Source organism: Tenrec ecaudatus, chromosome 3, assembly GCF_050624435.1.
Source record: "Tenrec ecaudatus isolate mTenEca1 chromosome 3, mTenEca1.hap1, whole genome shotgun sequence".
In the NCBI taxonomy this organism is placed as follows: Eukaryota; Metazoa; Chordata; class Mammalia; order Afrosoricida; family Tenrecidae; genus Tenrec; species Tenrec ecaudatus.
Window position 1 is genome coordinate 146,021,561 of NC_134532.1, and position 14,703 is coordinate 146,036,263.

At 44.7% G+C, this 14,703-nt stretch overlaps 1 protein-coding gene across 1 annotated transcript in view; it reads right to left on the reverse strand.

The window, feature by feature from the left end:
- The window catches only part of FRAS1 (Fraser extracellular matrix complex subunit 1), a 587,299-nt gene that overhangs the window by 291,162 nt on the left and 281,434 nt on the right, over positions 1-14,703 (reverse strand). Inside the window, exons 10-14 of the mRNA XM_075544919.1 lie at positions 12,770-12,859; positions 10,828-10,863; positions 8,852-8,999; positions 6,677-6,820; positions 4,264-4,398 (exon numbers count right to left, since the gene is read on the reverse strand). Of these exons, the coding sequence (XP_075401034.1) occupies positions 4,264-4,398; positions 6,677-6,820; positions 8,852-8,999; positions 10,828-10,863; positions 12,770-12,859 (553 nt within the window). The remainder of the gene's footprint in view (positions 1-4,263; positions 4,399-6,676; positions 6,821-8,851; positions 9,000-10,827; positions 10,864-12,769; positions 12,860-14,703) is intronic.

The following is a 14,703-nucleotide window of genomic DNA, read 5'->3' on the forward strand; positions in this document are numbered from 1 at the left end:
TTTGCTATGAACAAGGTATTGGTCTTGCAAAATTCTATCCAGCTTCATTTCTATCGCCAAACCAAAATTTCCAACTACTTTTCCTCCATCTTTCCTTGTTTTTTACAACTTTTATATTCCAATTCCAATTGAATTCCAATTGAAATAATTATCGATGCATCTTGAGTACATGTTTGACCAATTTCAATGTGCAGACATTAGTAGAATTCTTTAATTTCTTCATCACTAGCTTTAGTGCTTATTGTGTTCCATTGCATTTTAATGGCTTCCAAGTGTCCTAAATTCATACTTCATACGTTCTAGGTCCAATTATTAATTGATGTCTGTAGCTATTCCTTCTTAATCTAAGTCATGCCACGTTAGCAGATGAAAGTCCGCAAAGATTTATTCTTGCAGGGTTTACTTCATCCATGTCATTATGGTCAACTACTTTGAGAGGAGTGCTCTTCCTCAGTCATATTCTGAGTGCCTTTCGACCCGAGGGGCTCGTCTGCTGGCACTATCACTGACAATGTTCTGTTTTTTATTCATCAGATTTTCAGCAACGGATAATGTTTCGATGTTATCCATAGGGTTTTCGGTGGCTAATACCTCTGAAATGAACAGCCCTTTCCTTCTCTGTAGCCTGCCCTTAGTCTGAAAACTCTGCTGGAATGTGAAAGGCCACTGACACAGCATCACAGCAACACACAAGCGGTGACAAGTATGACAAACTGACAGACAAGTTGGGGGTGAGACGCATATGCCTATTTGCATATACCTGTCTCCTATTTAGATTTGCATACAAACAGCTTTAAGGGAGTGTGATCAAAGAATCAAACTGCAAAGTTGGTGAAATCAGAAGAAATAAAGTGAGAACCATCATGTGATTTAATAAAGTGAGGACCATCATGTGATTTAATCTCAACATTAGTTTACTCAACCACAAAAATATGACCATCATATTAACATTATCTATATATGTTATGTAAGAGAGTCTGGTGATATAGTAGATGACCTGGTGGGCTGCTAACACCCAGCTCATCAGTTCATACCCACCAATTGCTCTTATAGAGAAATGTGAGGCTTTCTGTTGCCGTAAAGAGCTACAGCCTCCAAACCCACAGGACGGTTCTGCTCTGACCTATAGGGTCGCTGTGAGTTGGAATCGACTCAATAGCAGTGAGTCAAGTTTTTTAGGTGGGGGTTATATAAGATGTACACATATGTATATATGCATGTGTCTGTGTATGTATATATTATTAAACTCAAGGGGGGAAATCAAATGATAAGGATGCCGTGTCTCCTTCCACCCTTCTTGGGCTCACCTGCACAGACTCCATGGTTGATAAGACATCGTTACCTGCTGTGTGCCTCTGTCCTACATTTTCCACTCTGCTCTATTTTCAACACAGTGGGCATGAATCTTAACCAGGTAATTTTTGATAATTAGTTTCTTCATCACAGTGTTCACTTCGTTGGGTTTTGACGGGTCAATAAAATAGCAAATTACCCCAGTCATAACATAAATGATATTGCCAAGAGAAGTCAACCTAGAAAGACCCGTTGTTACCATAAAATGCAAGGACCTTTTTGAAAAGTTCTGCACGTCCTGGAAGAGCAAGCCCGGGCTGGCTGACCGACTTCCAAGGTCACTTGTGAAAAGTCACCCCAAAATGGGACAAGCACAAATAGCAAAGAAGAAGACGACAAGAGAAACGTTACAATGCTGGGGAAGCTTATTTAGAGAAATTATTTGGGTATTCAGTGCCAAAATGTATATGAGAAATTGATCACAAGTTTAATTTTCAGTTTTAAGATCTCCCTCCTTTCTCTTCTATCGCCCCTCTCGCTCCCCTTCTTGCTCCTTATTTTATGCATAAAAGCGCAGCCAGGCTGAACTAAAGCAAATTGGTTTAATTCCCTGGAGGGAGCATGAACACATTTTCCCAGCAACTTTCTGCTAGAGGCGTTTGTGTGTGAGTATGTGGATGGAATGTGGAAGCTATCAGCTACGTAAACCAATAATTGAATGAAACAACGCTCTTTCAAAATGCCTTAAAACAGCACTAAGATCACCAATTAAAACTTCAGCATCAAATGAAAATGGCAAAAATAAAATTAAAGGCAAATGCGTATGTAGTGTGGTGCGTGGGGGTGGTGCATGTGCGTGTACGTGTCGAGGGTAGAAGTAGTACGGAGGGAAGAGAACATGAATTCCCCTTTAAAGGCATATTTTGCCACAGGAGTACTAGCAGAGGGCCTCTTTGATAGGACAAAAGAAAGAGGCAAAGTATACAGTCAATAATTTCATCAAACTGAAATGTCAGCATTAGACACACACAAAGGCATTTGTAAGTACCCACTCTGAGTCTTTTTAAAAAGAATAGGTAAACAGAACACGGAAAGTTATGATTGTGAAGGGCTCTTTTATCTTTAGTGCTGAGAGTTATAGGTCCTTCAGAAGTCACGAAGGGGTCGTGTGTTCATTCATTCATCACACACCTGTTCAACAAACACTCTGTTGCCCTTGCTGGTTGGGATAGAGATCAGGAAGGAAGGCATTCTTATCAACATCAAAGAGCCCCAAGCCAATCTCAGAAACTCGCCCTCTCTATCTTACAATGTAGAGGTGACAGGTCATTGGCAGGTCCCACTCTCCTTAAGTCACAGTGGCATCAACAGTAGCAGGCGGTCCTTCAAGGATGATCCCCAATCCTGTAGTCTCTGCTTGGGATCATGACCTACAGTCGAGGGACCAGCAGCCATCCTTGACCTAGGACCTTCGCAGTGCCTTAAGGCTCATTCTCAGGGCACCTTCTCTTAATACCACGTGCTCATACGCTTTCATTATTTTCCCTCGAATGATTGTCCTGAAAATCAAACCCAGAGCGCAAAGGGAACGAGCACATAGGCTGACTCCCGGACTTGTCATCACAGCCCACCTGTCTCCCACCCCCCCACCCCCCACTCCCACTGCAGAGCACAGCTCTCACAGCCGGACATGGCATCCAGAACTCCCTTGCCCCAGTGCTTCAGATTTACCTGCGACCACACTGGCTGCCATCGCTTCTGGGCACACCTGTCCTCTCCCAACAAGAAACATGTCCCTCTGCCCCTGTCGTTATTTTCATCACGACCCTTTCTCCCATTTGTGAGATCAAAACATCCTTTGTCTTCATCTTCTCTACGTATAGCCATGATTACAATTGCCGCTGAAACAACTGGTCCAGTCTAAACAAGTTAAGTTATATGGCTGTTCCCATCCTCAGAAACATTACGATTAAATAAGAATCTCAACTAGTATGTAATGAATGACAAGTGTGTTCGTGTGCGCGCGCGCACACACACCATGTGTTTTTGCTTATGTGCCTACACACACACAAGGGGCTTCAAAAAGTTCATGATGAAAAAGTATATTGAAAGATAACAATTTTTCCAAGAATGTTTTGAAGCCCCAAGTGTGTGAGTGCGTGTGTGTGAGCATGCATACGTGCATGTGTGTGCGTGTGTGCTTGCATGTGCGTATGTTTCCATCCCCTGGGTTGCACAGTTTGTACTTCACTATTAACTTAAGAATGATAGTTCAAATCCACCCAGCAGCACATGGAAGACAGACCCGGAGATCTGCTTCCATCAAGTTCACAGCCAAGAAACCATATGGAGCACTTCCGTCCTGTAACACAGGGGCTCCAGAGATCAGAACGCGCTCAATGTCCACAGGTCTGTAGATACACAGTTCATGGAAAAATGTCCTTAAAGGGTCATGAAGAATTTCCATGGGCTTTCTGAAGCCTCCGTGTGTGTGTGTGTTCTTATGAAAGAGTAAATGCATGTCTCCTTTTATTTCAATAGCCTCCAAACTCTTATTATGCTATCACTTTTCTCCTCTTTAGGTGAAAGTGAATTTAAAAAAAGCTTTTCTCCCTATTGCTTTCATTTGGACACTGTGTAATTACACGAGGAAGATATCGAATTTATAACATGCTAGACCAAAAGTAAGGTGTTAATTGAACGCTGTCTCCATAAATAAATGACCGGCGTCAGATGAATGCCATCCATACAAGCCGGTGTTAAATAAAGGAGGTTGCCCTGTGTAAGGTTTCTGTAGATCTTTCAGACATGAAGTCCCACATGCACTCCCCGACGCACTGATTTCCATCATCAAAACAGCTCTCGTTTCCCTCCGCCCACCGCCCTGCCCACGCCATTCGGACCCTTGCTCAGGGCTCCTTCTCTCACTTGAAGAGCCCTGGAGGGAGGGGCGGCCCGGCTGGTGAGTACCTGCGCAGGAGCGGTGCTCTCGGTAGAAGCCATGTGCACAGTTGGGCACACACTGGCCACGCTGCATCAGCAGGGGCGGTTGGCAGGATGAGCATTCCAGCTCACTGGTGCATGTGGCGCACTGGGTCTGGCAGGCTGGCTCCCGGCAAGGTGGGGAAGAAGAAAAAGGACACTGTGGTTATTTAGGAGTTAACAACACCATCTCCATGCCAGTTCTTACGTAGCCCCATGCTGAGACCCCAAGAACAAGAAACTGAGGAAAAGTCATGTCAGAATCCATCAGTTATAGAGAGTCCACTTCACACCACGCCCTGCTCTAAATGCTTCACACCTGTGCCAAATCATCGAATCCTCACCAGCCCCCTAGGGATCGGCCCTATGATTAAGCCCACTCTTTCAGGTGAGGAACAGACTCGGAGGTGCAGTCACGTGCCCAATAGTGCATGTCTAGTAAGCAGTAAAGCTCGTGGTCATCAACCATTTCAGGTTCAGCCTTCTCTTCCACATTCCATGGCAGAGATGTAAATAACTTTCCAAATGGCTAAAGATAAGAATCAGAGGAGAACGCAGGGAGAGGTGAGCAATCACAAAAATAGTCCAAGTGGCCAATGCTTCCAGTCCTGCTGACATCCTAGACCCAATCCTAAGTACTTTACATCTGCCACTTCATTCTCATCAAAATCCTTCCGAGGACCATTGGGCCGTGACCTCATTCTAGTGTTAAGTGTAGTGAGGCCCCAGGACTTGACCCTCGGAGTTGGTTCCACCTCCCAGTACCACTATAGTGACCCTACAAGACTGAATAGAACACTACCTTGGGAGGGGGGGAGGTTTCTGAGACTGTCACCTGTATGGACACGATTGAGCTCTTTCTTCACAGAGCAGCCAGTGGCTTCAAAGCTCTGACCTGCGGTTTGCAGCCACATACTGTAACCACTGAGGCACAGAGATGTTAGATACTTGTGGCCCGCCTTTGAACCCTCGAATGGATCCTTAATCCTAGCAGCAGGAGTCCTAGGAGCAATTCCCTACATGGCAGAGTTTGATTTGCCTTTAAGTGAGGAATTCTGTCCCAGAAAAGCGATCTGCTTCTCAGATGTATGAAAATTCCAAAATTTACATACATTTATGCTGGCACCCTTGGTAACCGACCAGTGGTAAATGGGGTGCAGAACAATCTCTGGCTCACCAGTTGTCCATGTGCAAAATGAGAACACTCTGGTAAGTGACCTCTAAGGCCCAAGGCAATTCTCCAGCTCCTCCCTGGGCCTGGTAAGTGTTGTGTTACACGGCACTAGCTATCCTAATGATGCGGACATTGAGTAAGAAACACTAGGGGGAACCGATTGCAACATGGACTTATAACACTCCCGCCCCCCCCCCCCAAACCCGGGAGACGAACAACAGAAACACGGGTGAAGGGCCAGCGCACAGTATCAGATATGAAAATAATAATAATTTATCATTGATCAAGGCTTCATAAGATGGGAGGGTGGGGAAGGAGGGGAAAAAAGAGGAGCTGATAGCAAGGACTCAAGTAGAAAGAAAATGTTTTGGAAACCATGATGGCAACATATGTACGCATTGCTTGATACAACGGATGGATGGATTGTTGTAAGAGCTGTAAGAGCCCCAATAAAATGATTTTTTTTAAAAGAAGAGAAGAACAAGGAAGACTGAAGCCATCCCTGGATCTCCCTTCTCTCTTGATGGGCGTGAGGTCAATTCTGCCCTGGAACTGAACATCTTTTAAAGCGTTGAAGATTGCCAAAACTGAGAGATGCCCTCCCTAGGGTTCCAGCCAAAAGCACACCCATTTGTCTTAGAAGAACAGTCAGATGCTCCTTGCTTGGCTCACGGACTTTGGACACGTGGTCAGGAGAGACCGGTCCCTGGAGAAGGCCATCATGTTTGTAAAGCTGAGGAGCCACGAAAAAGAGGAAGGCCTTCTACCAGCTGGCCTGCGCCAGTGGCTGCATCGATGGGCTCAAGCACAAGAACCACTGCGGGGACCGTTCAGTGGTGCAAAGTCAGTCGCCGTAGTTTGGAACTGGCTGACTATACCTAACAACACACTACCACCCTAAAAACTTTACGAAATAGACATTTTCAAAATGTTCAAAAATATTCAAAATGGAAACATCCGATCACGACTGCCTAGTAACTGTTAAGACCGCACGTATCTCCATGCAGGCACTGAAAGACCCATCAAATGGGTTAGATTAGAAGGAGGAGGCCTGCAGGCCCAGAAGCCATGTGACCCACAGGCCACGGGATGACCTCCCCGTGCTTTTGGAAGTTGTACCGTTTTGGCTTTCATGAGTCTCTCCTTGACAATACTGAAGCTCCTTTCGAGAGGAGCTGCTTGACCCGCACACACCGCCACCTCTGGCCTGTCCGCCCTGAGCCATACCTAAGCAGACACCGCCGGCCTGGTAAAATCCCGGCGCGCAGCTGTGCACACAGCGTCCGTTCTGCAGTAACCTGGTGGGATCTTGGCAGAGATCACAGTGATCTGGAGCGCGGGAACAGGTCAGGCAGTCTTTGTGGCAACGAGCTAAAATCCAGGACAAAGAAGAAAACTTGACACAGTCCATACGGCTTAGCCGGTATCTTCCAGAAAGGGAAATTACAAAGTTAGCACTTGTACAGAAGACAAAAAGAAAGGGGACAAAACAAACAAACAAACAAAATACTAAAACTTAGGTATGGAAAAGCCCACCCCCCTCAGCATTCAAAGAACCTTTCTTTATCTGAATTACTTTCCCTGAGCAGAAAGCACCAACCGAAGGACCAGATTAAAGGCTCGAAAAACATTGCTGAACAGACTCAATACTGCCTCCACCTGCAGGAATGCCTTTAGAGATGGGGAGGACCAAACCCTAATGAAAAATTTAAACCAATTCAATTATTTATCATTTTCAGATGGTCTTAAAGTTTGGCAAGCAAAAAATGTTGACACAAAACCTTAAGTTTTAAAAAGAGTTATTAATTTCTGGGCAATGGGAGGTAGACATTTTCAGCCAGTTTCCTTTACAATCTCCAAAATTTCAAATCTCATTCTGAATAACTGGACTCAGTGATAATTGCCAGCAAAAGAGTCTTGGACCCGATTTTCAAAATAAGTAACGTTAGGCTAAATATTTGTTTTGGAAAGCCCCTTCGGAGAAGGTGCTGTAATTAAAGCATAAAGTGGCTTGCTTCTCCCATGAGGAGTCCTTCATAGAAACACTAGGATTAGCCAAAGCAAGTTGAGTTCAACAAGAGCCACTGCCAATATGAAAAATTGGGACCCACAGATGAAAACAATTAATTAAGAAATATGAATGGAAGAAAATGCCATTTCTCCAAGAAAGCTCGGGCTTATAGGCAAATTACCACTCAGCCAGAGCAGCTCCCATGCTTGCCAGCAATTATTAACTGGAACTAATTCAACCCCGGGTGATTTGAAAGCAGAGTTGCAGAAAAAGTAGATAAAATTTTTCCTTGGGAAGAAATTAATGAGTCTGTAAATCTCAAAAACCCATTTGTGAACTCCGAAAGAACCATCTGCTTAACAGGGCACCTTAAAAAATAAAACAAAAGGAACACTCCTAACATTCTTGGGGCAATTATTTTCCTATCTTCAACAATGGGACAGGCCAAGCACACACACTTGACTTTGCAAGTTCATTGACAGGGTGCCTTTTTTGAAATTTATTAGGGAAGCTACTGGTTCCAATTCATGATCATGTCCAACTTAGGATATAGTTTGCCAGTCAGGACATTTTAGAGCCAGACTCACAGGCAGGCCTTTCCCTGTGCTCCCGGGCCTGGCCTCTGTCCCCCACTTAGTATCCAAAGGCACCCCATCCTGCCAGGAAGCCTCCTGCCTGATGGCTCTCAGCAATACTGCTCCACGGGCTGGCATGCCCATTGGTAACCACCTGGCTCCACAGGCTGGGAAGCCCTGCAGGCTGACTCACACCAATCTCCAGATTCTGCTGCGGCCACCTCCCCCCCCCCCACCCTTCTGCTTCTTGCGGCCTTTCTCTGTCCCCAGTGGTTCAGCTCTCCTCTGTCTGCAGGGGCTGGTAGTAATCTTAGTCCAGGGACTCCAGGCCCAAAGGCCACAGCCATTCCTGGGTCTTCTCTCTTGATGGGCGTGAGGTCCCCTCTGCTCTGGAACTGAACATCTTTCAAAGCGTTGCAAATTGGCCAAACTGAGAACGCCCTCCCTAGGGTTCCATCCACCATATCTGCACTGTTCCAAGACCCTAGGATGTCGCACGCACACTCTGTTTGCATTATTAAGAAGTTGTCCAGTTCCCGAGGTGGGCTGACATCACGTCTTTTGATTTTTTGTGCAAGGTAGATAAGGAATCTTTTAGCAACATGAAAGCTAAAAGTTGAGAGGGCAGTGACTTGCCCAAAGTCACATACTCATCACAGGGGGGAGGCTTGGCAATTCCATGGACAAAGATTAATTAGCATCATCAGTTGGAAAGTTCAGGAAGATACACACCAAACTGCCCACCAGGTGACCAAGTCATCTAAAGACGGGGGACAAAAGTCTCTCTCAGCTGAAATAAGTCAGACGTGAACTTACCTGACGTGCAATCTGGACAGCACTGGCCCTTCACCTTCACAGCTAGTGTGGCCACTGGACAAGGTGGACAGGAGGGCTCGTAGCAAGTGACCTGAGCCCCCCGACACTCACACACCTTGCAAGGGCCGGCCTTCCACGTCTCCTCCTCCTGCGGGAAACAATAAACGTGCGCCATTGTTCCCAGAGGTCAGCGACTCAGCCCAGTTGGCTGGCAGAGAGCCAGTGATTCTAGGAGGCCTGAGGTACTGGATGAGGGGGTTCCGCATGGCACCTATCTACGCCAACTCCGATTCTGAAAAAGGACAGTCAGGAAGGAATGCTACAACTAAAAGGGGAGTGCCTCTCCACTTTGCTTACAACTGGCGAATTTTGATATGTGGAATTAAATATTAAATATGGGTAGCAGCAACAACTTGACAACTAACCCAAAGGCTGGCTGTGTGAACGCACTCAGAGGCCCCGTGCCGCTTCCGTCTCTGCAGCTCCTGGCGGGCGGCTTGCGGTGCGCACAGGCAGGAGAGGGTCCCCGTGCGTCACCACCGACTCAGGGGCAACAGCGTTGGTGGGCTGTCTTTTAACATGGGACCTAGACACCAGAGACCCTTGGTGACCATCATAGATGACCCTGGGTGACCATCATAAATGATTCCTCCCTAGCCCATGGCACTGAAAACTTGTTTTTCAACCCCTGTCCCTGCAGAAAGTAATATGGGGGATTATGGTAGAACTAGTGATTAGCAGGTCCATTAAATGCACCCTCAGCAATCACTGCGGGTAACGTGGTTAGCCCTGCATTTCCTTACCGGTGCTGCAACACTAGAGTCATTGTATTCTTAAAATTAAAGCTTTCTGGAGGCCCAGTTTTAGGGGGATGTGGAAATACCATGGGTTTTCTCGCACTCAAATATTCTTTACAGCCAAGCAAATTACAGTAATAAACATTACAACTTCAACAGAGAAGCCAGAGTGAATTATTAAAAAGAGCAGCTCAATGGACAGTGTAAGAGATGAAATAATGATAACAATATATTATTGATCAAGGATTCACAGGGGTGGGAGGGTGCAGGAGGAAGGGGGAAAAAGAGGAGCTGATACCAAGGGCTCACATTGAAAGAAAATGTTTTGGAAATGATGATGGGAACATAGTTTCAAATGTGCTTGGTACAATTAATGTATGGAATGTTACAGGAACTTTAAGAGCTCCCAATAAAATGATTTAAGAAAGTGAGAACAACTCAATTTTGTTGAAAGTCTTGCTCACCCCAGAGACAGGAAAGGGACAAAGCTTCCTACCAGAATGTACGGGGTGATGAGGGACATGAGAATGGAGAGAACCGGAGACTGTGTTTAAATAAAATGCTGATAAAAGCATTGTTTTAGGTCCATTGGTATTAAACAGTGCAAACTACCATGGCTGCTATTTGACCACAATGAGTTGTAACTTTAAAAGGCTGAGGAACATTATCCTTTGAAGGCAGAAGTGCTTCTGTCTCTCTTCCGTCTCGAGCCAGACCGTGTCCCTGACCTCTTTATTCACAAATAAGCCACTGAGCTGTACTCTCGCTTGGATGTGCAAGCCCGCTCCCCCTTCCCCTTAAAACACGCATGCAGCACTGACTGCCCTCCACACCTGCGAGCAGGGCCCGCAGCGGAGCACGCCCCAAAGCAAGCCGTCAGCACATGCAATTCCATGGCAGATGAAGCCTTTTTCCTGGGGAGGTGGGGGCTGGAGAGGGAAATTAAGGGGGGTAAGTTATCATCACTGCAAAGGGGAAAGAAATCTGCCGGGCTGTTGGTGCTGAAGAAGAGTCACTTGCAAATGTATGACAATAAGCGGAGAGATGCAATCATAGTCTTCGCTGTCGTTCACCATCACGGCACCAAACTTAGCTGCTAACAGCAGACCAGCACCAAGTTCCCAGATCGCTTATGCAGGTCGTTACTTCAAACAATTTTTTAAAAAGCTATACACTTACTGGAATACGTGTAACTTCGCTAGCATTGGAAGGCATCTGAGGATAGAGAAGAATGCATTTATTATAACGCTGAAAACACCATTAGGCTGATCTATTCATGCTGTCATTAAGAGCTATCCGTTTTCCCTCCAAGTAACGTGCAACTTCGCTCATTATGAGTAACAATAAAGTTGATTGGTGCCAACCACCAGCCAAGCACGCCCACGAGGAATGAAGACAACAAGCCCGGAAAATGTTCTTGAATTCTTGGTCCTTGTGTGTGGACTTGGCATCAGTCCCCTTCAATAGGTAGGACTGAGACGTCACAGGGTCTAAACTGACAGGGTACATTTCATTCAGAACAGTAAAGTTGTACTTATTTAAAATAACTTGACGTTCTTTCATTTCCCCGGTAGCTTTAATTTACCTTAAAAAAAGGAACTGTGAAAAAGTATAATAATACCCAATTTTAAGCACAGCAAAAAAAAGAGAAAAAAAAAACCTGTTTGGCATCATTCTAAGTGTCTTATGAGTGTCACCAGCCCTGGGATAATGTAGGTATTGCTATTGCTCCCCATTATAGAGTTGAGGATTAAGAAACGTGTCCAAGATCACAATGAGGAATCATCTAGAGCCTCTATATTATCATTCATGTTCGACCCAGGGCCTGAACTGTTAATGCCGCAACATCCAGCAGACATAGAATCCCTGACAGAACGGTGGACCTAATTCACTCAAATCACAAAGACAGACGTTTTCTGTACAGGACGTGAGTTCACAGTGCAAAGCATCGGTCTCAATGCTTGTCATTCTATTCTGACTGGTAGACGAAGCGGGTGTGTTTATGACCATATTTTCACATTTTTAAGAACTCACTGTCTTTCTCAACATTTCAAAATCCCACGTGGAAAATTTGGGCTACATAAATAGGGAAAATTAGAAGAGATTAAGTCCCCCCCCACGGGGTAATATAATAAAGACAGGGAAAGAAATAAAACTCTAGCAAATGGCAATCCATCCAATCCATCAAAATGTCATCTGCTTGACCTCCCAAACACAACCCCTTTTTGCCACATGCACCACTCCCCTCCTCCATCCGGCTCTCTGACAACAAACCTTCTAACTAAGCCCTGTTTCCAGCTGCTTCCCCTCACGCCCCTTCCCCTGCAGCAGCCGCACTGGCCGCCCTCCAAACTCGCCAGTGGTCCCATCAGCCCGAGGGTAAAACGTCAGGTCTTCCACATGACTTTCCAGTGACTTTCTCAGCCTCAACTCGACTCCCGTCCCCCTCCTGCACCTTGTTCCTTCCACACTCAGTTTGTTGTTGCTGCTTGAAGATGCCCAGTGCCTCAGTGCCTTTGCATGTGCTGTTGTCTCTTCCTGGTTATATTCCCTAGCTATCCATGTGACTCCTTCCCTCAGAGTTTGCTCACATTTCCTTGCATGCAAGAGGACTCCTTGGTAACGTTATGCTAAAGAACACACCCCCACTCTCCACTCTCTAGCTGCTGTAGCTGCTTGATTCTTCACAGTTCTGATCCCCACTGGACATGTGTTTGTTGCTGCCCGTGGCTCACACTGGAACATAAGCCCCATCAGAGCAGCAGCCAGGTCAGCTGTGTTCACTTCCGCACCTCCACTGCCACTGAGTCGATTCCCTCTCACAGTGCCCCTCACGGGAGAGGGCAGAACTTCTCCCAAAGGCTGCTGAGACTACATTACAGAAGCAGATAGCCGCATCTTTGCCTCCACACAGCTGGTGGGTTTGAACCAGCGACCTTGAGATTAACAGCCCAACACTCAACCCACTACACCAGGAGGGTTCCTTTTCTAATACATAGGAGGTGTGCAATAGCACTTTTTAAAACACATGAATGGATAAAGGATGAAAGAACTCATTCCATTTCATTAAACTTTGAATTTTTTAAATGTAATACTTCATTATTATTAATCAGATACTCACAAAGTCTGCATTTTCTTCATAAACACAGTAGCTGTTCCTCAAAATGCATTCAGGACAGCATTTTCCGTCTACGTGAACGAATTCTTCACCCTGTAGAAATGAGGGTTGTCGCGGCACATATCAAACGAACATCCACAGGTAGCACAGCTAAATTGCAAAGCGGCTGGCTGCTGGCTAGAATGACAACCTCCCCACACCGTCATTCTGTCTACCCTGGTGCTGCCCCTTCTCAGGAAAGTCTAGTCCGTCCAGCACCCCAGCTAAAGGGTCTCACTGCAGGGCTGCCAATACTTGTGCCCTCGGCCTGCCCACGACCAGGGGCTCCCAGAGAAAAGATGGATGGCCAAGGTGAAGGTGATTGTCTTGGAGAGTTACGCATTGAAGAATAAGATCAAGCCATCTTAATCATAAAAGGTTGGAACTTGTAACTTTGGTTTTCATTAGCAGTGCTCAAAGGAAACCAATGTTTGCTCCTGAATGCAAAGCCTGACATACATACAGTGAGCGCAGACATTGATCCTGCAGTCACAAACCAATTATTATTCAATAGGCTGAAACTTTAATGACTATGAACTCAAATTACTTAGTCACTGTTCTATTATTATATATACATATATATAGAATACATATATATTCTATATATGCACACAGAATATATGTGTGCATATATATACATACACATATAAATAAACACACACATATATATACATACACATATATATACACACACATATATACACACATATATATATATAGAATGCCACACTAGAGGAGAAAGTATTTAACTTTCAAATCTTAGCAGGTTAAATTTATAACATCAATAGATTTAAACATTGTTTTCATCCCACTATAATAAATGTTTCCTGTAAAAAAGTTTAAACAATTCCAAATTCTATAACTAAAAGGTCTCTTGCAGCCCAACCACCAATGGAATCCACTGTTTAAAGTCCAATCTCTACTTCTAATTTATCACATGCAAATACTAGCATCTAATATGCATAGGCTAAAGAGTATTCTTTAAAAAGCACTCTCCACTTTCTGAAGATGCTTCTCGTTTCTACAGAATGATGAGTTGCAAATGAAGACATTTCTTAATTTTGGATCTATGTTACATTTGAAATGCATTTCAAAGTACAGAAACCTTGTTAAGTGAACAATGTAAAACTGCATAAACAGAACAATCGCAATGTATTTTACGTTTGGAAAACCGAGCTGAAGGAAAATAGGATCGCACTGGTTTGCACGATAGCAGCAGCAGCAGCAGCTCCTTGGGAGAAAGACAGGACGCCGTGCTCCTGTGAAGAGGTACAGAGCCCACAGGGACAGTTCTACCCCTTCTAAAGGGTCGCTGTGAGTCGCCATCGACTCGATGGCACTGAGCATTAGAAATGGATTTTTACATCTTTCCTATTTTTTCTTGAATATTCAAAAGGTTCTAGAATGAACATATATTATTTTAATAAAGAAAAACAAAATTTTAAAGAAAGAAGAATACATGGCAGACTGTTCCTTTTAGGTCATTGAAAAATTGTTTCCAGAAGAAAGGGTTATACAGATCACTGTCCATCAAAATTCAGTGCCAATCAGAGGCTGATATTGTGCAGTGAGTACTATAGAGAGCAGACATATTTACATATAAATTGTTTTGCAGAAACGTGACAAATCAGCCAGTGGTGAAGGCATAACCCAGAAACATATTGAAATTAGTTCCCAGAGCATATAAAAGTGTTTATAATGCATGTAATCTAAGTCGCTTAAAACAATGTTTTCAAACAAGGCAGAGAATATGTACTTCTATTAAAGACAAAATGCATGAGTGACTATTGAGTGCCCACCACAACGTACACACACAAAACTGACAACGGAACCTCCATCACCCAGATAAGGCAAGGAGTGTGTCTGCTATGAGCCCTCGGTCCCCCCTGGAGATACAG